Source organism: Tursiops truncatus, chromosome 9 (assembly GCF_011762595.2).
Source record: "Tursiops truncatus isolate mTurTru1 chromosome 9, mTurTru1.mat.Y, whole genome shotgun sequence".
Lineage (NCBI taxonomy): Eukaryota > Metazoa > Chordata > Mammalia > Artiodactyla > Delphinidae > Tursiops > Tursiops truncatus.
This window is the reverse complement of record NC_047042.1, coordinates 46,425,351-46,449,263: the sequence shown is the minus strand read 5'-3', so window position 1 is coordinate 46,449,263 and position 23,913 is coordinate 46,425,351. Positions and strand designations below refer to the sequence as shown.

Below are 23,913 nucleotides of genomic sequence, written 5' to 3'. Positions count from 1 at the left end.
GTTTCATGATAATCTTTTAAAACCAATGTTAAAGACTGTGTGTGAATATGCTATTTTTTAAAAAGTTATTTTGGTATGTATATGCATATAATAATAACACTAACATTTTGGCTATCTCATCACCCAGAGGTATCCAAATGTTTACAGTGGCTACAACTAGGTGGTTGTACTACTAGGTGGTGATTTGATACTTTCTCCCCTTTTTTGTCCATCTTTTCTAAATTCATACTTCAGGCCAGTCAGTTGTATTATGATTGTTCTTTTGACCTATTATTCTTACAGTGTTTTTGATGCCAGAACATTTCAGAGTATTTCCATTCTCTGTCTACATAAATAAAATAACAATTTTATGTCACACAGAGCTGTCACATGAGGGTGGCATGTAGCTGGTGCTTAATAAATACCTGTTGAATGAATAAATACATTCAGTAACACTTGTTTTTTCAAAAGCCACGATAATTAAGATCAGTGAACAATGAAAATAATGACCAATCCCAGCTATCAACCCACTGAGTTTTAGTTGCTGTCAATGTAGCACAATTCTAATACAATGAGATAATTTGGAATCTCCTTCAAAGTTATTTAACTGAAAACAGCTTTACATAGAAATATGCATCTTTAAGAAAGTAAAACATCTCTTCTGCAGATTCCACGGGGTGCATCCAACGCTATCTCCGTATAGATGGATGATTTCCATCTATATCTGTTAACCATAGTAACTTCATTTTGACAGAAGCATCCGTTGGAAAGGCACTGTTTTATTTACATGGATATAAATATGCAGTACTTAGAAAGGTGCTGGCATCAAAACAGTGAGTGAAAATACTTTGAAAATAATAGGTTGGTGGGGAGAGGAACCTACCACTATCTCTAACTCATCCAAAGACAAAATAAATGAAATCCCAGACTTTCATTTAACTTTTCTAAAGCTAGAAATGTGGTGTGCTCACAAAACGACACAAGACAGACTCCTCCTCCTGCACTCTGTGGAGGATAAATGTTGGCACCTAGCCTACCAGGTAGATGACCTCCATTGCTTGAGAGTGTCGATGTTGTCAGGCCCACTGGGGTTCACATAGTAAAGAGTATTCCAGGCAAGCCCCCAGTGAATTGCTCTAAACCTCTAAGCAGCAGCCAATCATTTCCTCCTATAAATCTCATCAATCTCATCTAACCCTTTCATGGCCAGGATCCACAAGCACCCATCATCTGAAACTCTCAAAAGCTGCAGAGTACGTAGAGGAAAACTTGTGGGATACCACTGCCAGCTGAAGAACAGGAGGAATCTTTAAAAAAAAAAAAATTCTCTCCTTTTTCTTAATCCCCAAATTTCTACAGGAGATAGTAGCAGAGACGAAAGAGATCATCATCTGGTAAGCAGTGTTTAAAAATCAAAGCGGGGGAGAGCGGAGCTGCTTCCACCTCTGCACGTGATTATACAGTTCTCTCTCCTGCACTCAGGGAAATCGGCTTCCTCTTTTAACGGCAGCCAGCTGGTTTTCCAGAGGTGCCTAGTTACGGTTTACTGAGTGCACACCCACCGTTCTGAGTTACACGCTGCACACAAAACCTGCCGCTGCCATCGGGTGGGAAAGAGCTGAAAGGAGGGCGTCCTGGCCCGAGGCCTGCCCGTCCTAAAAATGCAGCCCGCATCAACCCATTGTGGTCAAACTGGCGTCTCTGTACAGACCCGGAGCTCCCAGCCAAAAACTGTTAAGTCTCACAGGATTCGGAGATGGCTTTGCCTTAAAGGAGGTATTTTTCTAAAACGATGCTCGTCTGTGAGCGGATTTATTTTACAAACACCATGTAAGCACAACACATGCTCTGGAGGCTTTTATTCTATAACCCTGACCTATAGAAAGCCGAGTAAGAGTTAAATGTAAGAGGTCCCAGGTCTTCGGTTTCTGACTTCCACAAATTCAAGAGGTTGGTTTCTGTTAACCATAAAATAAAATTTAGCATTCCTCAAATTGTTTCCACATAACTTATGAGTCCTTTCACAAAGAAAATAGGTCTAAAAGCCTTCAAACTATGACTCCAGACTAAACAAAATTATCTCATTTTGATATTCAGAAAACCGGCAGGCATGGCAGTTGGGCGATGCCCTGATGAAGTACCTCTCTGTGGGGCAGAGCCCAGCTTTCATTTCACAACACGACGCTGGGACGGTGACACCAAAACGGGACTCCAGTCCCACCTCTCCCAGCACAAGATTGAGGGAAGAAGATCTTCTGCCTCTTTTGGAAGGGTTAGGCTTCTAAGGCGGTTAAGAAATCACCCCATCTTTCACAGGAAAAGCAAATGCCAATTATCTGTTTCTCAGAATATCTCTAAGTAATTTCTCTTTCCAGTCTTTTGAAATGGTCTGGATTTTTGGTGCAAAACAAAGAAATGGTAGGTCAGAGACCAGTGTCCAAAAGGCAACTGCACGTGAAAAGGGGTTGGGTGACCCTATCAAAGAAACACCAGGAAGAAAGTGTGCTCCCTTTTACCCACCTGCCTCTGGGCCTCGGCCAAGTTGAAGGGCAGAGTTCCCTCTTCCAGAGGAGCGATCCGTTCAATGTCGGCTAACGTCATACGTCTAGAGGGAAAAGCGAGCACAATCAACAACAAAATACAAATTTATTAAAATTTACATTATGGAATTTTAAAACGTTTCTTTTCTTGTTTCCCATATTTCAGAGTCATCTTTAATATGGCTTCTTTTTCTCCAGGTTTGCTGCGGTCCTCCTACCCCACCTCCTAACCTCCCTTTATTAAGCTAATTAAAAAAAAAAAAAAAAAGAAAAAAAAAAAGAGCAACTTACCCCCGTGGCTCATATAAATCTGCTAACTGAAACAAGATGTCAACTTCCATGGGTGTAACCTGACCAAATTTCTGAGCTGCCAGAACAAACTCCTCTGCATGGAAAAAGAGTTAAAAGGGAAAGATTCAAGAAGGAATAGCCGCTAAATGCAGCATTAACTCAAGGCACAGGAATGAGCGAACATCACCAAACTTTATTATTAACAGTCGCAGAATTCAAGTCAATCCAAACAGGGTAAGAATTTTTGCAGTTCTTTCCTTTATCTGGAAAAAGTGTACAGAATAGTTTCTCTAATATTGACTCTAAAAGCTTGGTGTCATCCAAAGGCTTTGAATAAATGACACAGGAAGCCATTCAAATTGCGGGTCAGGGAAAACCAGGAAGGAGATATGAAACTCAATATGCATAGGTCCCAGGACGTAATATTAATGAAGCTGTGGAATTCCGAAGGGAATTCTCTGTTTAAAAAAAAAAAAAATCTCATTAAAATGCTGATATCTTGATCAGAGATAGTCAATCAACACACACTGTCAGCAGTGTAAGTTTATGGAATTCCTTGTGTACTTTTGAAGGTCACTTTAGAGGATGCCAATTTAGCTCAGGTTTTAGTAAGATTTGAAAACATTTAAGAAACTTTACATGGTTCCCCCATTCAAAGACTGTCTTGGGTTTATTTAAAATGTGCTGAAGATTGTTTTGTCTGATCTAAGGGTGGAGAACACACATGTACCATATGGTTAATATGTGTCAGTGGGACAGAAAAATTTATAACATAAACTCCTAGTTGTCTTCTTTACCCTAATAATAACTCACCAAGATAGTTGCAGGCAAGAATTCAGATTCTCACTTACCCTTAGTCACCTCTACATCTTTCCTGTTGCCAGCCAGAGTGCTGTAGATCTTTCTAATGAGTTCCATGTTGTTAAGGAGTGAATTAAATCCATTAAAATAGGAGAAACTAACTTGATGGGACGTGGTACCTCCAGCAGCCTCAAATAAGTTGAAAATAAGAGGGGGGAGAAGAAAAATAAACAAAGCATTTATAGAATGAAGAAGATTCAGAAGTATGTACATCAAATGCTAGTTTTGGAAGTAATCAAGAAAGCATGTATAGAAAGAAATGTTTATAAGCATTTTTCTTTCACATTAAAAAAAAGCTATAAATGATTTTTAGAAGTAACTGCAACTAATCATGACCAGAACTTGTACTCTCCACAAAGTCCTAGAAAACTAAATACATGTGTAGGATTATAACAACAGAACCAGTAGTAATTTACAGAGTTCAAATTTCAATTGGAAATGTTTTATAAGTTTGTTTATTTCATCTAATGAGCAATCCTTAAAAGCTTAGACATGCAAAACTCTATTACACACATGCACACATGTGTATACTTATACATGCAAAACTCTATTATACCAACACAAACATACTAAGAGAAGTGGTCAATCTAACATTAATATCATGATTTGTCATGTTACTTATAAGTAGTAATAAATCAGCATTAAGTACAGACTTTATATTGGTAGGATTTCTAGCAAACAAGCATATTATGGTAAAATTATGAGATGTCATACGCTTTGATGAGGGTTAAGACTGGTCAGAATTCTGATAATCAGAATTTGTAAGAAACCATAATTCTTCACGGGGACAAGGAAAACAGCATGTCCATTATGAATGGAACTTCAGTTTGAGGTTTCAAATATCTTGCCTTCCCTAACAAGGCAAAATATTTTTATTAGGAAAGCACTTCTTTATAAGGTAACAACCACATAAATCTTCACTTACTACTTGTTTGAAATAGCTGATGTGAGAGCTGGGATAGCGAAGGGGGGGCCAAGAAAAGGAGCGAGATTAACAACAGTGCCGGAGTGGAAAAGGCCTCGTCAGATCACCGCATCTCCAAAGAGAGAGACCAGAAAGAAAAAGAGGAAAAATGAAAAGCTCCCCTTATGGTAAGCACTGGGGCAAACTCAGGTGATGGTGAAAACACTCAAAAAGTCCTCTCCCTGGGATTAACAAAGGAAGAGTTACCATTGCATAAGGGTCCCAAATCTGGGGGATCATCACAATTGCCTAGGAAGCCTCAGAAATTAGAAATTAGATTCTAGGACCTTACCACCTGTGGATGGTGAATGGGTAGGCTTGGAAGAGACCTCAGAATCTGCACTTTTTTTTTTTTTTTTTTCCTTGCGTTACGCGGGCCTCTCACTGTTGTGGCCTCTCCCGTTGGGGAGCACAGGCTCCGGACGCACAGGCTGAGCGGCCATGGCTCACGGGCCCAGCCGCTCCGCGGCATGTGGGATCTTCCCGGACCGGGGCACGAACCCGTGTCCCCTGCATTGGCAGGCGGACTCTCAACCACTGCACCACCAGGGAAGCCCAGAATCCGCACTTTTAATAACTATCCCTGATGATTCTTAAGCTCCGTGACCAAGGCTTGGGAACCACCACCACAGAATGTTCCAGGACACCCTCAGGGTCCATGAAGGAGCAGAGTGGCTGGACATCCACTAGGAGGGAAGCTCCACGACACAGGACAGCAAGGCTCCGCCCACTGCATGTGCCAGTGTCGCCTCCACACACATGCTGAATGAATGAGTGAATCCAAGGGTTAGAGTTCCTGTTCTGCTGACACCTCAAACATATCTATGCGCACTACCTGCTTACAAAAACCACTTTGCCTTGGAGAACAGGTAAAAGCAAAGATCAGCATTTGACATACCTCAAAATATAAAGCAAATTAATATGCGATTATATGTCTGTTTTTCCTTTTTAAAAAAGCCAGTTAATACATTTCTTTAAGATAGTCCATATCATCCAGGTAACAAGTTAACCTACCCACTAAAACTGGCAAAGCACTCTCTGTAAGTTTGGTAATGGATGCAATATCACTAAGAAAATAAAAAAATGTTAGTGTTTAAACATAATCTGTAAGACCTGCTCTTACAATCCCTTATTTACTGAGCTTACACCAGGTAGAATAAGCTATTTCATTATGGCAAGTTACAACCTAGGAGGAGGGATAAATTGGGAGATTGGAATTGACATATACACGCTACTATATATAAAATAGATAAGTAATAAGGACCTACTGTATAACACAGGGAACTCTACTCAGTACTTTGTAATGACCTATGTGGGAAAAGAATCTAAAAAAGAGTGGATATATGTGTAACTGATTCACTTTGCTACACACCTGAAACAAACACAACATTGTAAATTAACTATACTCCAATAGAAATTAAAAAACAACTTACAGCTACAAGACATTCTTCTACAAAAGGTGTCAAGACATGAGGGCGGATGGTGACCATGATGTCTCGGAAGTCAATGGCTGTGACCTTTCCAGTCCTGGCATTGTCCCTTTGAACAAAGGCTTGCTTCGCATGCTCCAACTGTATTTCCTGCAAACAAAGAAGGTGAAGTACTTCATTTATGTTTCCCATTTACTACCAATGACTGCTCAATTTCAAATCGGAGTGAAGAAATATATACATTATATCTTGATTTACTAAGCCCCACACTTGTTCAATAGCACTCCCAAGTTATCTCCTTCCAAAGAGAGAACTTTGTTCAGACTGGTGAACATGTCTTGAGAAAGTACATTCCTTCAATTTCTTACCCAAAGAAACCAAATCACTTCCATGTTCTGCTCTAGTCCAAAGACACAAGGAAAATAAAACCTAGAATGAAGCTTGGCAGGCTCAAAGGTCTGGACAAACCTTGCTTAGGGGACGCAGATGATCAAAGGAAAAACACCTACAGGGACATTAACCTCTCTCCAAAGAACAGAGAAAAATGTTTAACGGTAACTTGGTTCACACACATGTGATGTAACAGCAGATTGAAAAGGGTGGCTCTGCTCAGGAATATGCCATTCCTCGACACTGTTGGTATTTGGGGTAGGTTAAGCCTTTGTTATGGAGGCTGTCCTATGCATCCCTACCCTCTTTCCACTGGATGCTGGTAGCCCCTTTTCCGCAAGGCCATGGCAATCAAAAATGTCTCCAGAGAGGACCATATGTCCCGATTGAGGACCAATACTCTAGAATTAGGGACTGGATGGTACATGCATCAGAGGTGGCAAAACTGTGGCAGTGCCATTGGATATGTGTTTTAATTCATATGATCTAAGGACAGGAAGCCCAACCTTAGATTTCTATTGCTATTCTCAGGGGATAAGTGTATCAAAAAATAAAACACGGTCTCCCGTCAAAACCCATCATGTGCTATGTAGGAGAAGCATCCCTTCTGCAGAGAGTATTATATTCTCTTCCTCAAGACACTCTGTCCATTTCCCAAATGGGCCCTTAGAGTGAGATCTAATGTCTATGAAATTAAAAGGCATCCCGGATGTGGCTTTCAGGGACTTTAAATTATTTAAATTTAAAAGTTTTATTAGATGATACTGAGGAATTAACTTTTTTTTTTAACTTTGGTGAGATAATGACTTACAGTTTTATGAAAACTAACTGTCCTCATGAAGTAGTGCAAACTAAAGTGTGGGAGAAATGACATGAATCTGAAAATGCCTTGAAGTACCCTATCTCCCTTCTCTTCCCACAGAGAGGTGGGGAGATAAAGGAAGACTATATTGATAATAATTGAAGCTGTATAGTGGGAACACAGTGGGTCATCATATCTTTATCCTTACTTTTATGGGGTTTGAAAGTGTCTACAATAAAACATTTTTAAAGACAAAACAATAATAAGAATCAGAGTTCTTATCCTATTCAAAAGCCTCTTCTCGGTTATAGCATCTGCCAGTGTTGATCCGGCCTGGAACTCTCGTCTGGGACCCTCATCTTTCTAGTATTTCTTCCACTCGCTCCTTAAATAGGAGGCACGTGTCAGCCCTCTGTCCTCAGGTCTTCTCACTCAACTCTCCTAGGCAAAGACCTCCCCCGCTAGGTCTTCTTATGAGATTTCTTATAAGGCTTGACTCCCAGATCCAAGCCTCTCACTCCTATCTGCTGTGCCAGAATTTCTAACTGCTTAGTGAATATACTCATGGGGGTATCTTGTAAAGGCCATAAAATTACACGTCGCTAAATCCGCTACTATATGTCTCCCACCCAGCCCTCAAACCTGGTCCTTCTCTCATGTTCAAAGCTTAATTATTAGCATGTTGTTTTCCCGGTCACTTACCCTAGAAACCTGTCATTTTCAATTTTTCCAGCTTCCTTTCCCCCAGAGTAAACCAGTTACTACATTAAGCCACTTGGACCTTTGAAAGTTCAGTCAAATGCATCTTTTCCTTTTTATTCCTGACCACTGGTTCAAGGCCTCCTCAGACCACGGCTGAATGGCCACCATGGGCCCAACTGTCAGTCTGGCACTCCTCTCTGACCTCTGCATCCACCTTGCACACATCAACAGCTGCCTTTCAGCATCTCAAATCTGACTTCAGTCACCCTCAGCTGAAACCTTTCATCGTAAAGATCTATCTCCAAAGCAAGGCTCTCCAGACCCTACAAGGAGTTACTCTCAGCCTGGTCTAGGGCACCCCATGCCCAGCATGGACAAACTTCCACACATCCGGGCCTTTGTCCACACTCTCCCCTCCACCTGGCGGAGATTATAGCCTTCTGCTCTAGCTCCTGAAATCCTACCACTTGGTGGCTCAAATGCCACCACTTAGGTAAATATAACCAGGCCTCCTAACTGAAAATAACTGATCTGATCATGCGGCCTCCTGCTTGAACCGCAATTATAAGGCTTGTCTTACTCCATCCTACATTATAATCAGTTATTTACATTCCTGTCTTTCCCCCGCCTTGCCAGGAAAAAGAGACTGTGTCCTGCTCATCCTACTTACGGTGTGGGCAGAATGCTTTACATATAGCAGGTACTCAATAAACCATGGACATAATCTTCAGTGACAGGTACTGTATAAAACCAACTGAGTGGACAAATTACAATGTATTGAACAAAAAGGGGTCCTCTGTACAAGTGTCTCCAATTTAAAAGGAAGGATGAAACCAACTGTTAAACACCCTGTAGTGAAAAATGACCACAGTATGTATTCAATTGAAAGTAAACGAACACAGTCTTTGAATCGCTAGACCCACTGCTAAAGCTATCGCAAGCCAAGATTACTCTCAACAATACCAGAAAGTGCGTTCAGTTATTTACCACTTCCCCTAGTTTATAACTGAAATAGTCTCGGGGCTCCTCAGAACATTATATCAAAAGCAGTATCAGTTTCCGTGGTCACTCCAACTCCTCAGAGAGCAGGAAGCCGGAACACTAAGACCAATCCATCCAGAATGTCTAACTGGGAAACAGAAACCCAAGTGGGGATGATGCTCCCACTGCAGGACAGGGGGTGAGTCTGTAATGGGGACAAGTGGCATCACTACGCACTTCTGTGCACGATTAAACATCTAGTAGCAGGAATCCCGCAATCACGGTACAAAAGCACTTCTAACCCTAACAAAGGACAACTTGAGAACACATTTCCAACAGTTCTTAAAGATTGGGGACACTAAATTCCATGAGTAACAAGGTGGATCCAGGTAGTTCTCTAATAGTCGAGTATAGTAAAAACGTTTAGTTATGTGTCTCCCCAAACTTAAAAGTAGCTTACTGAAGATGGGGTTGCCTTCTGAAGAACATCTGTTTATGTCATGACTATTTCTTCTTCTGGATGAGGAAATGAAAACTATTACCTCAAATGATAAAACAGCCACGATAACAGCATTTTGTAAGCATACATTACCTGCCAGTGTTCTGAAGTACTCTGTAGTGATAAACTGATTTAATGCTCACAGCAACCCTATGAGGCAGGAACTATTATTAACCCCACTGTAGCAGTTGAGGAAACGAACGTCTCACTGACAGGAAGCAGCAAAGCTGGAATTCAAAGCCAGGCAGTGCCGCTGCACTGACCTTGCTCCTAATACCCCACTACACTGCATGGGAAGCCTGGATAATGCTGCTGTCAGGAATTTCATTACAAAATATTATTTGACACATAGGAGTCTTCATAGCTATAAGAAGATAAACATTCAATTTGCTTTTAAAGTATTCCAGTGCTCTAGATTTTTCTGTAGCCTATTTTCACGAGAAAACAATAAAATTCCCCAAACTTTTTCATTAAGGCAAAAGTCTCTGATGCGCTCTCAAACACCAGGATTGTCCTCCTAACAACAGCAGAGACCATGGAGGAGAGAAACCAAATCTAAACGGCCTTCTCCCAGCCTTGCGCACGACCTCAAGAGATTGAGGAGGAGAAAGACCAATAAGGAGGCCTGGGGGGGAGCTAACATACAGGTACTCTATAAATACTTAATTCAAGAATGAATGATCTTTGAAACAAAGAGCCAGGCTCACTACTCACGGTAGACTGACTTAACATCAAAGCTCTCCATTGGCACCTCTACAGCTGTTTAAGGAAAACCTAACCCTATTCAGGGCTACCAAGACAGTGAAGCATCCTAGATCTGAGCCCAGAGGGGTAAAGCTGGGACGCGAGCTTTTGGTATGCATGGTGTCTAGAGCATGGGTAGTTACCGTTCATTTCCAAAACGAAAGGGACCAGAAAGGAGAAACTCGTCCTTCGTGCGGGGGAGAGGAGAACAATGGGAGACGGAGACGCAATAGTTACGTTCAAATATTTAAAGGTTTAAAGGACTATCAGGTAAAAAAGAAGTTAGACTGGTTCTCTGTATTTCTTAAAGAAAAAAAAAAATCAATGGAGAGAAGATAGAGGGATCAGGTTTCAGCACAAAACACAGAAGTATTTAACCTGACTATTCAGCAATGAAATGGGCTACCTTGCAAAGTAGGGGGTTCCCAGTCACTGGAAATACCTGTTCAACTACTGGCTGAGAAACATACGTCAAGGAATTTTATTTTTTTAATTTTTTCATATTCTATTTTATTTCATTTTATACAAGGGGTTGTGGAAGCAATCTGTTATAATGACAAATCTGAAGTTTGGGACAGGAATGGGCAGGGTTCAAGTATCAGTCATGGCGCTCCTTGCTGGGAGGGCTTAGGGAAGTGTGTTTATATCTCAGAGCCTCAGCAACACCTGACTGCACCGAGTGGTAAAAACTAGACGTCACGTGCGACCGGCACTTAATAAAAAGTAGCTTTGATTTTGGTCAAGGTGAATGGTTTAAAAACCTCTAAAGTCAGTTCCAATATAAGTTCTTGGAGTCTTTAAAAAAATCACCTAGTAGGTAAGGAACAGTTCTGCTAAGTCATTCTGAACCAACAACAGGAACAGAGACAAAGATCAGTTAGGGTGGAGGATAACAGTAACAGCTGAGTGCCTGAACACTTCTACAGGCCAGGGGCTCTGCCACGAACTTCAAAGACAGGACTTCATTCAAGCCTCACAACAATCCTGTGAAGTGATAACACCTTCATCTCCCAGAGGCACCCGAAGCTTAGGGAGGTTAAGTAACTAGTCCAACGTCACACAGCTAGGAGGTGGGAGAGGCTGAGATCTCTACCAAAGTATTGTCGGATTCCAACCACTAACGTATGCTGCCATGGGTAAAACCATAAGCAAGGGGATCATAAGTGATCTGGACAGATAACTGGAAAAGAGATTTTAAGAAAAGTTTGGGTGGTGATTTATATATAAAAATGGAACAAGAGTTTCTTAAAGAATTCTCACCTTGGATGATGGGAGAGATAGGAGAATCTACCACAAAAGAAAATACTTAAGGGGAAAGAGATGAGGTAGTTGACCACGGGGAGAAACTTGGAGTGAGATAAGCTTTGCCTCCAGCTACAAACAAAAGAAAGCCAGAGGTACAGGTCGAAATGTAAATCTGAGAAATGCAGACAACAGGATTTTAGGGGGAAAAAAAACCCTCAAAGGCTAACATTTACTGTTGTTAAGCGCAGGCTATGCTCCAGGGACAGCTGCATTTTCCTGCTTCATCTTTCAATAACCTTATAAGGTGGGATTACCCACCACCTCCATTTTGTAGATGGAAAAATTAGGTAAAGAGCAGCTGAGGGTCGCGTGACGCTAAGGATGAAACTGGATATGCAGCCGGGCGGTCTGGCTCCAGAGCCATATCCTTATCCTACGTGGACTGCCCGTTCCTTTTAGGGGAAGGCCTACCAAAAACCAAAAGGGAAAAAAAAAAAAGTTGTAAAAATGGATGAGATCATCCTACAATGCATAGGAAGAGCAGGCAGATGACAAAAATGGAAGCAATACCTAAATGAGTACAGACAATAAAATCGATGGCCTGAGACCCTGTGGAAAACCCAGAGAGCTGGAATGAAGGCATGGCTCTCCCGAGAGAGCTCTTATCAGTAACAGGCCACAGGGCGCTTCCTAAACGCTGTTGATGGAGCCAGGAAGGACTGTAAAGAGAAAGGGCTCTCCTTCACCTAAGGCCAGGAGGTCACAAAGCAAGGAGCTGGACGGCCACCTCTAAGGCTCCAACACGTGAAAGGAGGCCCAGTTTCTCTTTACATTTGCCAGTGAGCTGTTTTCTGTTCCCTCTATTCCGGTACGGGATGATTAATGGACTAGGCTTCTACTGTAGCAGTTTCCAACTACTCTAACACATCCATTCAGAATGCTGCAGGAGGGGGAAAAAAAAATCAAACTCTTCAGAGTTGCTAGCTGTACAGAAATACACATATATAGGGGTTACACCACTTTTGGTTTAACATTCATGCTTCTAAGAGTTCCAGGCCTGTCATTTCCTTAATAATCTCCAATTTTCAAGTGGGTACATTCTGAATGCAAAAATTCTCTCCACCTTTATTCAGACGCACAAGTTCGTGCTTCAGCCTGAAAACAATTTATCAGGAACCAAAAAAAAAAAAAAAAAAAAGACCAACAGACCCTCAAAACAAGCAGCAGATCCAGATGATTTATATTAGACTTATATTATAAAGCCAAGAACACCACAAAACACCCCTGACTACTTTGCATTTTTGTGTTTTGTATAGTTTTGAAATTAAAAAATACATATCTAAAACTTTAATAACGGGTTATCAACAAAGATATAATTCAAAAGAATTCCTTTTTAGGGGTGGTGGTAGAAGAATTCTGGGGAAAATGCAGGTAATTATTTATGAAAATGAGGAATAAAAATGTATAAAGAAGGTTTGCTTATAAAATATGCTATTATATTTGGCCCTATTTCAAATAAATTCTATATTACATCAAGTATCAGGACCTCTACCATTTAATATATAAGTATCATTTTCATAATCCTATGCTAATTTAGAGGAAAAAATTCTAGTTAAAATAAAGATCCACATATTTTTAAACTGAGTGAAAAATGGAACTTGGCAATGCAATAGGTAGAGAGATAAGTAGTTCCCATTCTCAACATTTTTCTGTGCTCCCCACATTCAGTCTATGCAGTCAGACTTCCAGAGTTCAGCGTGAAATTTCATCTCCAATTCACTGGGTGGGGTCTCTAATTAAAAGGGTCTTTAGTACCAGTGCCGCACGTGACACTGCACACACAGCAACACCTTGACAACAACCATTACAGAGCTTTTCCATCTCAATTTCCTTGCTCTTCTGATTCAACGTTAAACTTCACAGTGGGTAACAGCTATATGGTGTGTTCATTTTCACCAGGATGTTACTGTAAAAGCCTGCACAACAGGCTACTCAACAAAACAGCTAGCCGATGAACACCACGGACACAAAAGCACAATGAATTCTGATTTCCTTTGCCCAGAGAGCAGAAAGTGCGGTGCGAATGAAATGAATCCTGTGTCTAATTCTCCAAGTGACCAGGCTATTCCCCCATCTCTGGTCACTCGGCGCCAAACTAGCAGTGGTTTCCATTTGGACACAAAACACAATCTCATCTCTTGGAGAAGCTGAGGGCAAAACAACATTAGCTGCCTTTACTCATTATTTCACTTTGGAACATCAAGTGGTACTGTATTTATGAAGCAGTACCAAAGCTGTATCACAGACCCCATCTGGTCCAACTTAAAATCAACATAAAAATCACACCCATGTTAAGAATGCAAATATAATCATGGTCTCTGGCTACTAAAGATCCAGGGTCTAGATATTTTAACTAATACAGATGGCAAGTTGGGGTACCTGGGGGCGGGGGCGGCACAAATGGCTTGGGTTACTCAATCCTAAGTAAGGACTTTGTTAGTGGTCCACTGACCTGTTAAAACAATTGTGGCTTCAGCAAGTTCTACTACAAAGGATTGTTTTTTGTTAACACCTGAAATGCTCTTTCAATTCCAAAGCTTGAGAATTTGATGTTGCCATGGTTGAAGGTTCTGTTTTCTTTTGTTTGGTGGTGATGTTGGGCTGGCAGGGGGAACAATTCCTTTTTTAACAACACAGGCTTTTGTGCTGAAAGTTTTGCCTTAAACCAGGATACCCTGACATACATAGTCGCAACCCTATGACTCAGAACAGCTCACTACTAGGAGCAGCAAATCTCTGGCCTTCAGAGGGACACGCTGGTGGTGGGACACCACCAGCACCTGGGGCTGCTGACTTACAGAACTCTGCTCTCTAAGACGCAGAACCTGAAAACCAAAATGTCCATTTCACACAAAAGACTTGGGTTGGTCTGTATGCCATTGTTGACCCATAGGCCAAAATACTGGTTGGTTTGATTTAACGAAAAGAACCAAAACTGTTCAGTTGCCTTATTTGCATGCATATGCTTTGGCATCCAACAGGGCTAGCTTGGGGCTCACGTGATCTGATGACAAGGGTCCTAACAAATATGAATGGCTGGTCGGGACACCAGACACAGCTCTGAGTCCCAGGTTCTACTCCTAGCTCTACCAACTACGATTCACCTCTCTGGGTCTCATCATCCATCTCCCGACGAAAGGAGGACCTGAATAAAGTTATGGTAAAACACTCACACCCTTGTGATGAGGACTTTCTGTTGGATCAGACAACTTCATTCTTAAACTCTATTTTTTTTTTTTTTTTTTGCTTTACGGGGGCCTCTCACTGTTGTGGCCTCTCCCGTTGTGGAGCACAGGCTCGGGACACGCAGGCTCAGCGGCCATGGCTCACGGGCCCAGCCGCTCCGCGGCATGTGGGATCTTCCCGGATCAGGGCACAAACCTGTGTCCCCTGCATCGGCAGGCGGACTCTCAACCACTGTGCCACCAGAGAAGCCCCTTAAACTCTATCTGATGAGAAGATATTAGAGAGGATTTTTAGTCCCACTCCCTCCCAAGCCAGCTATCTCATTTCTTGGCTAACTAATGGAATCCCACCTTCAAAATCTGGCCTCGTCACCAATTTAGAGAGTGGTTGATTTGTGCGTGACTCTTCTTCCTACAGTAAGAGGAGGAAGGGCTCTGAAAACAGAAGAAATTTCCTGGCTCCATGAAATGATCAGTGGTGATTACATGCAAAGCGCTCCTCACAGGCCTTCACCAACATGTCCTCCATCCCATCCCCCTGTGCTCCCAGTCTTGGTAAATCACCACCATCCTCCCACTTGCCCAAGCCTAAAATCCAGGAGCGAACCATGAGTTCTGCATATCCTTTACTGTCCCCATCCTAACAGATCACCAAGCCTGGACAGGCCCATGTCTTGAACTTTTCTTGAACCCATTTTCTTTAGCTCATCACCATCACCATCCAACCCAAGCCATAGTCATTTCTCTCTTGGATTGGAGAATGGCCAGATGGTCTCCCTCTCCCAGTCAGATCCCTCTCCATTTGACTGTCCACACAACAGCCAGAGCAGTCCTTCTGAAACACCAATCTGATCATGTTTGCCTCTCCTAGCTCCCCGTCAGCCTTAGGATGAGACCTGAACACCAGATTCTGTGCTTTTAAACAGTCAGGGTTTTGTCATCTAGACCAACGTTTCTCAACATGGGGCCCTCGGACCATTTGGAACATCACAGTTCAGGACGCCTGTTTGAAAGGCTATTTCTTAGGCCCTATCCAGACCTACTGAATCAGACCCTTGGTGGGGACAGAGGCCCAGGGCACCACCTTTTAAAATCACTTCAGAAACATTTTACACAAAATTTGAAAACACTGCTACAGATTTAGGAAAAGTAAAACCAACTTCTATTCCACCTGTCTCATCTTGAACAAAAAACTCCTCCAAGCTTCTACATGCTCATCTTTCATACAGAAACAATAGCAACTGCTTAACACCTAAGGCAACTGTAAAGACCAACACAAGCCAAAGCACTTTCTAAGCTGGAAAATGCTACAGGAGAGGTAGTTAACAGCAACAGTTTTCTAGTTAACAAGCATATCGCATTGGGAAGTAATCTGAGACTTTTCTATCCTGAGACCAGAGCCGTTAGAAACTCCTATGTGTAGATGATTTTTAAAATGTAATAATTATATGTGAAATATATACCCATGATTATAAACCATTATCAAGAAGTAACTGGAGGGGAATTCCCTGGCGGTCCAGTGGCTAGGACTCCACTTAGGACTCCACACTTGGATCCCCGGTCGCGGAACTAAGATCCCGCAAGCCGTGCGGTGTGGCCAAAAAAAAAAAATAATAATAAAATAAAACTGGAAACAACCGTAACAGGTACCCCTACTATGGCTTTTTTTTTTTTTTTTTTTTTTTGCGGTACGTGGGCCTCTCACTGTTGTGGCCTCTCCCATTGCAGAGCACAGGCTCCGGACGCACAGGCTCAGCGGCCATGGCTCACGGGCCCAGCCGCTCCGCAGCATGTGGGATGTTCCCGGACCGGGGCACGAACCCGTGTCCTCTGCATCGGCAGGCGGACTCTCAACCACTGCGCCACCAGGGAAGCCCCCTACTATGGCTTTTTTATAATCATATCTGGCAATTAATGGCCGGGATCAGGAATGCTAAATGTCCAGCAATGCATGACTGTACATCCCCATTCAGAAACATGGCCCTTTCCAGGAAGAGAAACTAACTTCATAGCCATGGCCCTGGAGACAACATAGTGGAGTATAGTGGTAATGGCATCATATTTTTTAATCCCTCACATGTCTGTGATCTTATGGAAGAAGTTAAGCTCTAGAACAGCGGGTCTGTACTCTTTTGGGGTACTCCTTTGGGACCCCATTGAAAACCATGAGCATTTCCCCGTAAAATTACCTGTAAATGCAAAATTTTACCCTAGAGTCTGTTTATTCTTTTGTATATAATAGGAAATAACTATAATTACCTCTCAGGGTATTGGGGGATGCTAGCATCAGAAACAGGATATTTAAAACCACTTTGTAAATTATAAAGGTTGTTGCTATTATGACTTTTTTTGAGAGTGACTCTCAGTACCGACTCTACAGAATAATTTGGCATAAAAACTTAAGAGGCTTTTCTTTCACTCTGTGCTCACAACTGCCTATGACTCCCATCCAATAAGAAAAAGGTAATGGATTTGAACAGACACATCTCCAGAGAAAACGTACAAGTGGCAACAAGCACATGAAAAGATGCTCAACATCATCAGTCATTAGGGAAATGCAAATCGAAATCACAAATGAGATACTGCTAAGAGACTCTAAAGTAAAAGGCCTCAGACTCTTCATCCGTAAAACGGGTCTGTTAAATAGACCTTATAGTAGTATCTGGCCCTTTAATTTTGTACTTTGGACGGCTGCTCTAACCACACTTTGAATGTTGGTTTCGGGTTTACACCTGCCATAAGGGTTTATGCTACAAACCCTTAAGGATTTTTGTATAGAAGAGCATCCTCATAGGGCATACATTTTATATCTGTTTGCAGTTGTGCTTTTTGAGCTGTCAGGCGAATAAACATAGGAACACGCGCCCAGACTTGTACATTATAAGCATTTCAAAAGTTGTTACCTCTGCACCTCTGAGCCTTTTGCACAAGGCCTCTTGACAAATCCCATATCCTCAGCAAACATTAGATGCATTGGGTGGCTTGCCTCATGCGAGTAACAATCACAAAAATACTTCAAAACAGGGTAGAGAGTTCTATGTTAATATCATTTATGAACAGGAGTTCCAGCAGGTATAGAATAGGAAAATTTCTCAGAACTGTTTTCTAAATATACTGTTTTCAGTATATTAAAATCCATTTTTCAACTAGTAACCATAAAATTAGAGCTTTGCCCTAAGAGCTGAGAGTACAGATATGTTGGAAAGGCTTATAGACTATTTTAATATACACACACATACACTGCAACGTATAAAACTATATTCACATTTACACGTACACACCATCACTCATGCAGTTAAGTGGAGATGATAGAACCCGGCACAAAAAAGATAGCAGCAGTGGATGCAACAGTATTAAGGATGGGGGTAACAGGACTGTGGTTCCACTCCCTTCTGAAATCCTTCCCTACCAAGACTCTACAAGGGAGCCTTTGCATCCCTGCTACTTGCTTCAACAATATCATTTAGATACAAACAAGACAAATTTAGCTCCAAGTATATCAAACTGATTCACCGCTTTATGAATTTTATAACCAAAGCACAGAAAACAACATTCCAGCTCAGCATCCAATAGATGCCCACGACCGGCACCAACCACCTCAGACAGTACCCAGACGAACATGTGAACATGTGGAGCCCTCACAGCCACGTGGTGGCTTATAACAAACTCACACCAGCTTCCGTATAGTAAAATGTTTTTTAGGACTTCCATGGTGGCGCAGTAGTTAAGAATCCACCTGCCAATGCAGGGGACACGGGTTCAATCCCTGGTCCGGGAAGATCCCACATGCCGCAGAGCAACTAAGCCCGTGTGCCACAACTGCTGAAGCCTGCGCTCTAGAGCCCACAAGCCACAACTACTGAGCCCGCGTGCTGCAACTACTGAAGCCTGCGTGCCTAGAGCCCGTGCTCCGCAGCAAGAGAAGCCACCGCAACGAGGAACCCATGTGCTGCGACGAAAAGTAGCCCCCCCTCACTGCAACTAGAGAAAATCCTGTGCGCGGCCACGAAGACCCAACACAGCCAAATAAATAATTAATTAAAAATAAAATAAAATATTTTTTAAATGAAGGGGAAAAAAACTGACCTTGCAGAGAATTGCACTGCTCACCAGGCACAAACACGTGCACATACATAAGCACAGGTTAACACACAAGAGTGTGAGGCTGATACCTTCTAGGCCCTTCAGTGGGATTGACCGGTGTTTTCGACAACAGGCTCCTTGAGGTCACAAGCACTGTGAAGTTGACCCTACGGCTGGCTGCTCCTCTTCCTCCTCAGGTGGCAGGCAAGTGGCATGCATGGTGGCAGTTCTTTCACGACCTTGGCACCAGCCAGGGAGCTGGTGCCTGTGTTTCTGAGCCCTGCTCCCCAGCAGAAAGGAGGGCACATGCTTGATAAAGCAAGAGCCCCAAACATAGGAGATTACGTTTACTTACATCTTTAAGAAGGTCCCTGCATCCAGAAAAGAGCCCCAAAGAACGAAGTATTTGAAGTTGAGGTCTGAGGCTCTACCTTCATTCAGAAAAGACTTCAAAGGAAGCAAAGGAAGCATTTGAATGGGGGCAGTGGGACAGTGACCCAATGGTAGACACCAAAACTGGCATTTCATCGGCATTCATAGCAAGTCTATCATGATACATCCATTAATTCCTTTAACTCTGGGCCTGGAGTGGGACACAAAAGCAAAGCCCTAATTACCTACCAAGACCGTTTTAATCTAGTAAAAGTTTAGCACTTGCGTTCTGGCTACAAAGTCAAAATTGTCCCATGCCGGACACTGAGGGATGAGCGTATTCACCAGTATAGAACGGAGTCCAGTACAAGTAAATGCCCCACAAGCTGCAGCTGGGAACCTAATCAGTAATCCCTGAGTCATCTCATCTTTGCCTCTGGCTTGTCCATATCTTGAGGAAGGCCTAGAAGCAGCTGAGTGGATTACAGCTGACTCAATTCGGCATAATTGATATTTGCTTAAAGGGAAACCTGATCATCCTTACCACTGCTAACATCCCATTAAGACTAAAAGTTAATTAGGCTGTGTTCCATAAAGTCAATTGGAGGCATCTGTCTCAATAGCATTATTGTAATTATTCCTCATCAAAATGAATACCATCTCCTACTGCAGCGCGATGTCTTGTATAAACAAGAGCACAAACCTAACAACTCCATTCTCCACCTGAGTTATTTAATCAGGTTTATGTTTATATAGAACTGCAAACGGGAATTCATAGACATGAACACATTTTAAAATAAATACAAAGGCATGTTTAAGACATCTTGTTTTTTAAGTTTTCAAAGACTGGGAAAATAAAAGCAAACTACAAAGCGTGACAAATTTTAGATATCATAACGATACCAGTGAAAGTCAAAAAGAAAGGCACCTAGTAAAGTCAACCTATTACATACACTGTGCCTAAGAATGGAGACCACAAAATGCTGAGTGAACGAGCACTGGGCACGGTGCACGTGTGTCCCTGTACCCACCACCTCCGCCCCACAGCTGTGCTTCCAACCACTCCTCAGAAGACTCTGGCAAGGTCACAGGTGCACGAAGGATGCAGGGCCACCAAGATACCCACTGCTGATGTTACTAGTAACAAAGAAGAGAAGTGTTTAGGGTAGGCAGATCGGGGAGGGCGGGGCCAAAACAGGCAAAGGAGATGAAGAGCTATAAACCTACAGTAATAAAATAAAGAAGCCACGAGGATGTCATACACAACATTAGGAATATGGTCAATATTGTAATAACTCTGTATGGGGAAAGATGGTTACCAGACTTATCATGGTGAACATGTCAGAATGTATGCAAATGTCAAACCACACCTAAAACTAACATAATATTGTATATCAACTACATTTCAATTTTTAAAAAAAAGAAGAAAAAGATGGTTTCCTTGGCAAATTTTTCCTCAAGACCCACGACTTAAACACAGCAAACTAATTCTCTTAAACAAGCCTTTTAAATATTATATTTAATAAAATAAAATTGTTAGAGAAGCAAAACAAATGCATAAAAATCTGAAAGAAAGAGTGGTTTATCACATAGACCTACACATTATCTAGATATTGATCTCTAGTGACTAAACAATATCCGAATCAACACAGTCTTAAAATTATGCTTCAGGAGGAAAACTAAACTATGATCATATTTTGTTACTAGCCTTCTGTTAGTATCATCAGTGGCCTAGTGAAATTATCACGAAGCAGGGAGGGAAGAGAGGAAGTCAGGAGGGACTGGGCCAGGGGCGTCCCAGAGATGTAGATAACTCCCACAGAGCTGAACCCCGGATACGGACAGCTAGTGCTCTGAACAGTGATTCTCTAACTTGGCAACACAATAGAAGTGCCTGAAAAGCTTTAAATACCCCAAGGCCCAAGCAGTCCCTCCCTGCCCTCCATCACACACACACACACACACTCACACACACACACACTCTCTCTCTCTCTCTCTCTCTCTCTCTCCCTCCCTCTCTCTCCCTCTCTCTCTCTCTCTCTCTCTAATCTCTAGAGATGGGAGACCCAAACAACAATAGTTTTTAAAGCTCCCCAGGTGATTCCAATATGCAGTCAAGGTCTAGATCCAGTGTCTTGGCTATAAAAAGGCCTCAGGTGAAATGATGCTATGGTTAGATGCTGATGATGACACCTGTCCATTTCCCAAAGGAAAACAAAATATTGGTAAGTAGTGGCGGAACCAGCCATAAGCCGAGAGTTCAGGTTCTGATTGTGTCCCTCCTGATTTATGTGACCTTTCAGCACATCACTTGATTTCCTGGGTCCTCAATGTGTATTCCATTTAAGCAGGAAGGGGTTTTGCAGAGTCTGTAAGAGTCTATCTAATCCTATAGTTTCTACATACTAATAAAGAAATACTTCCAAATAGGATGGTTTGGCCAGGGTTAGCAAATGTGCATCACGATCCTAGTTCTACCTATTCACTCTTTTAAGCTTTTTATAAGGGCTAGACCCACCAGTAAAAACTGAGTGAATTCCGCATATGTCAGGTGTCTTTTTCTTTCTTTTCCAAAGTGTAGTTGCACAAATTCTGAATCCCAGTTAAATGGAATACGTTGATGAATTGTGGTCTGTCCAAAAACTTGCTTAACGTCCTCTGAAAAGAGAAAGGAAAGGTTGATTAAAACAAAGCAAATCGGGTTCTTCCTTATAAAACCTGTTATTAAATGGATATTGCTACTTTCTTTGTATAAAAAGTAACTCAACTTTAAAAATACAGATTATAAAATCATGGCAGAAATAGAACTGGGAGTCTCATGAAGTCAAAGTTAATAATGCCACCCAATAAAAGGAAAAAATCAAGAAGTTACACACACACAAAAAGCCCTAAAAGGCAGTCACAAACCAAAGTAATAAGCTAAATCTCATATCGTCATCTGTTTTGTTTCAACAAATATTATTTTCTAGGCACAGGGGATATAATTCAATCTTTAGTGGCAGGAAACACACATATACATACAGACACACATAGAACACTACACAAGTCTTAAATATAGTCCTCCTCAACAAGCTGTTAAAATGTTTTTGAGGATTTAGAAATCAGTTAGATATAAATCTTGAAGCATATATTCAACCGCACTAAGATTCTATTTAAGCTGTAAAAAGTTCCACTGTTCATCAGGCCACACTTAAAGGTAACGGGAAGAACAGCCAACAGCCCCATCCTTTAACTTTATCCTGCACACTCTGGCTCGACAGACGTTCTCAAATGGTCCAAATAATCCGCTTTTAAGATGGGCTACCAAATGTACTGTAGTATTGATTCTTCCCCTCTTTTTAGCCTCTACCACAAAACTGTAAGAGGACTGACAGAGAACAGAAAACAACAATATGAAAAACCGTACTTTTCTAAAGCTTCACGTTCTTATTTACTAGTCTCTCTGCCTCCCAACATGAGTGTATGCTTGGAGGGTAAAGGGACACAAGTTATATTAATGAATTTGTCCTGGCCTTCACATCTTTAAATATATCTACCAACCCTGTTCGCTTTTATGAGCAAACTGTGCCTGTTACCTTGTTTTTTTCCCTTTGCAACTATTTAAAAAAAGAGGTAAATTCTTTAATTCTCTAAAGGGTGCCAAAAACCTTGGCACGTGTTTCCACGGTTTCCCCCAAATTTCCTACTTCCATCCACCCTTACACTCACAAGTTTTTATTCCATGCTTTTAAAGTTTCCAGAAATTTTAAAAGTCTTGCCATGAAGAAACAGTAGTGCTGTCATCAGTATAAGATTGGGTGTGTATCTGCACGAAGAATGCAGTAAAAAATCAGCATTATGCCAGGCATAAATTTTATAAAAGATGGCAGAAAACCTCAGGCTGGCCCTGATAAGGATAATAAAATAAGAAGTTTTTAAGCATAACCCTCAATTTCTTTGGATTTATTCTGTCTTCTCCACTTTTAGGAAAAAAGAGAAAAAAAAGAGAGAAAGGACATAAGAAAAATGAAGTGAATCAAGAATTGAGGATCTGAGTGGGGAGTGATGAATGAAATGAACTAAGTAGGAGGAGACTCAGCAAGTTTCTTTTTGGCTCTAAAACCTCTGAGAAGGAATTACCGAACTGAAAGTCCAATTACTTGGGTTTAAATTCTACTACTAATAGTAGCTAACATTTCTTAGGCACTTACCATGTGCTAGGTATTATTCTAGTGGCTATATGTGATAGAATAGATATTAACCTAGATAACCTGTAGCTCCTTTCCCATTCTAAATTTCTATGCCTCTGTATGAAGCAGGCCCAGGATAGATTCAAGGAAGGCCCACAATCTTCTAATCAATCTTCTAATCAAGACCAATAAATGATCTAATGAGAAACGATGTTCAAATGACAAAGATGTGACCAAAAGAAAAAAAAACACACAATTTTTTACTCTATAAAAAAATGTTTCTATACTATAATAAAATTTTAGAGAAATATACAAACAAAAATGACTTGGTGGCCATTTTTCTGCCAAGCTGGTGAAATAAAGATTCCTCTCTGCCCAGCATTCTGGTAAAATAACCTTTCAATGCAATAATCATGGGATAGCTGTCAAAAACGAGGTCCTTCCTTTTCTTGACCTTTCCTTCAACATCCTATAGAAAGTAACAGAAGGTGTTAACCCAGTATTGGAGACATGGGTAGATGGAAGGTTAAGTAAAAGTCATAAAGAAATGATGACTCTGGAGAACAAAAAGTCCAACACTGGAAACCTTGATGAAGTTAGTGATAGAGCTGGAAAG

General features: G+C 41.5%; 1 protein-coding gene across 3 annotated transcripts in view; it reads right to left on the bottom strand.

The window, feature by feature from the left end:
- SLC25A13 (solute carrier family 25 member 13) overlaps positions 1-23,913 on the bottom strand; it is a 203,131-nt gene that overhangs the window by 70,107 nt on the left and 109,111 nt on the right. For all 3 annotated transcript variants that reach the window (XM_019927669.2, XM_019927678.3, XM_019927685.3), the window contains 5 exons: positions 21,647-21,786; positions 6,069-6,215; positions 3,662-3,800; positions 2,811-2,904; positions 2,500-2,584 (listed from right to left, as the gene is read on the bottom strand). In XM_019927669.2, coding sequence (XP_019783228.1) covers positions 2,500-2,584; positions 2,811-2,904; positions 3,662-3,800; positions 6,069-6,215; positions 21,647-21,786 — 605 coding nt within the window. The remainder of the gene's footprint in view (positions 1-2,499; positions 2,585-2,810; positions 2,905-3,661; positions 3,801-6,068; positions 6,216-21,646; positions 21,787-23,913) is intronic.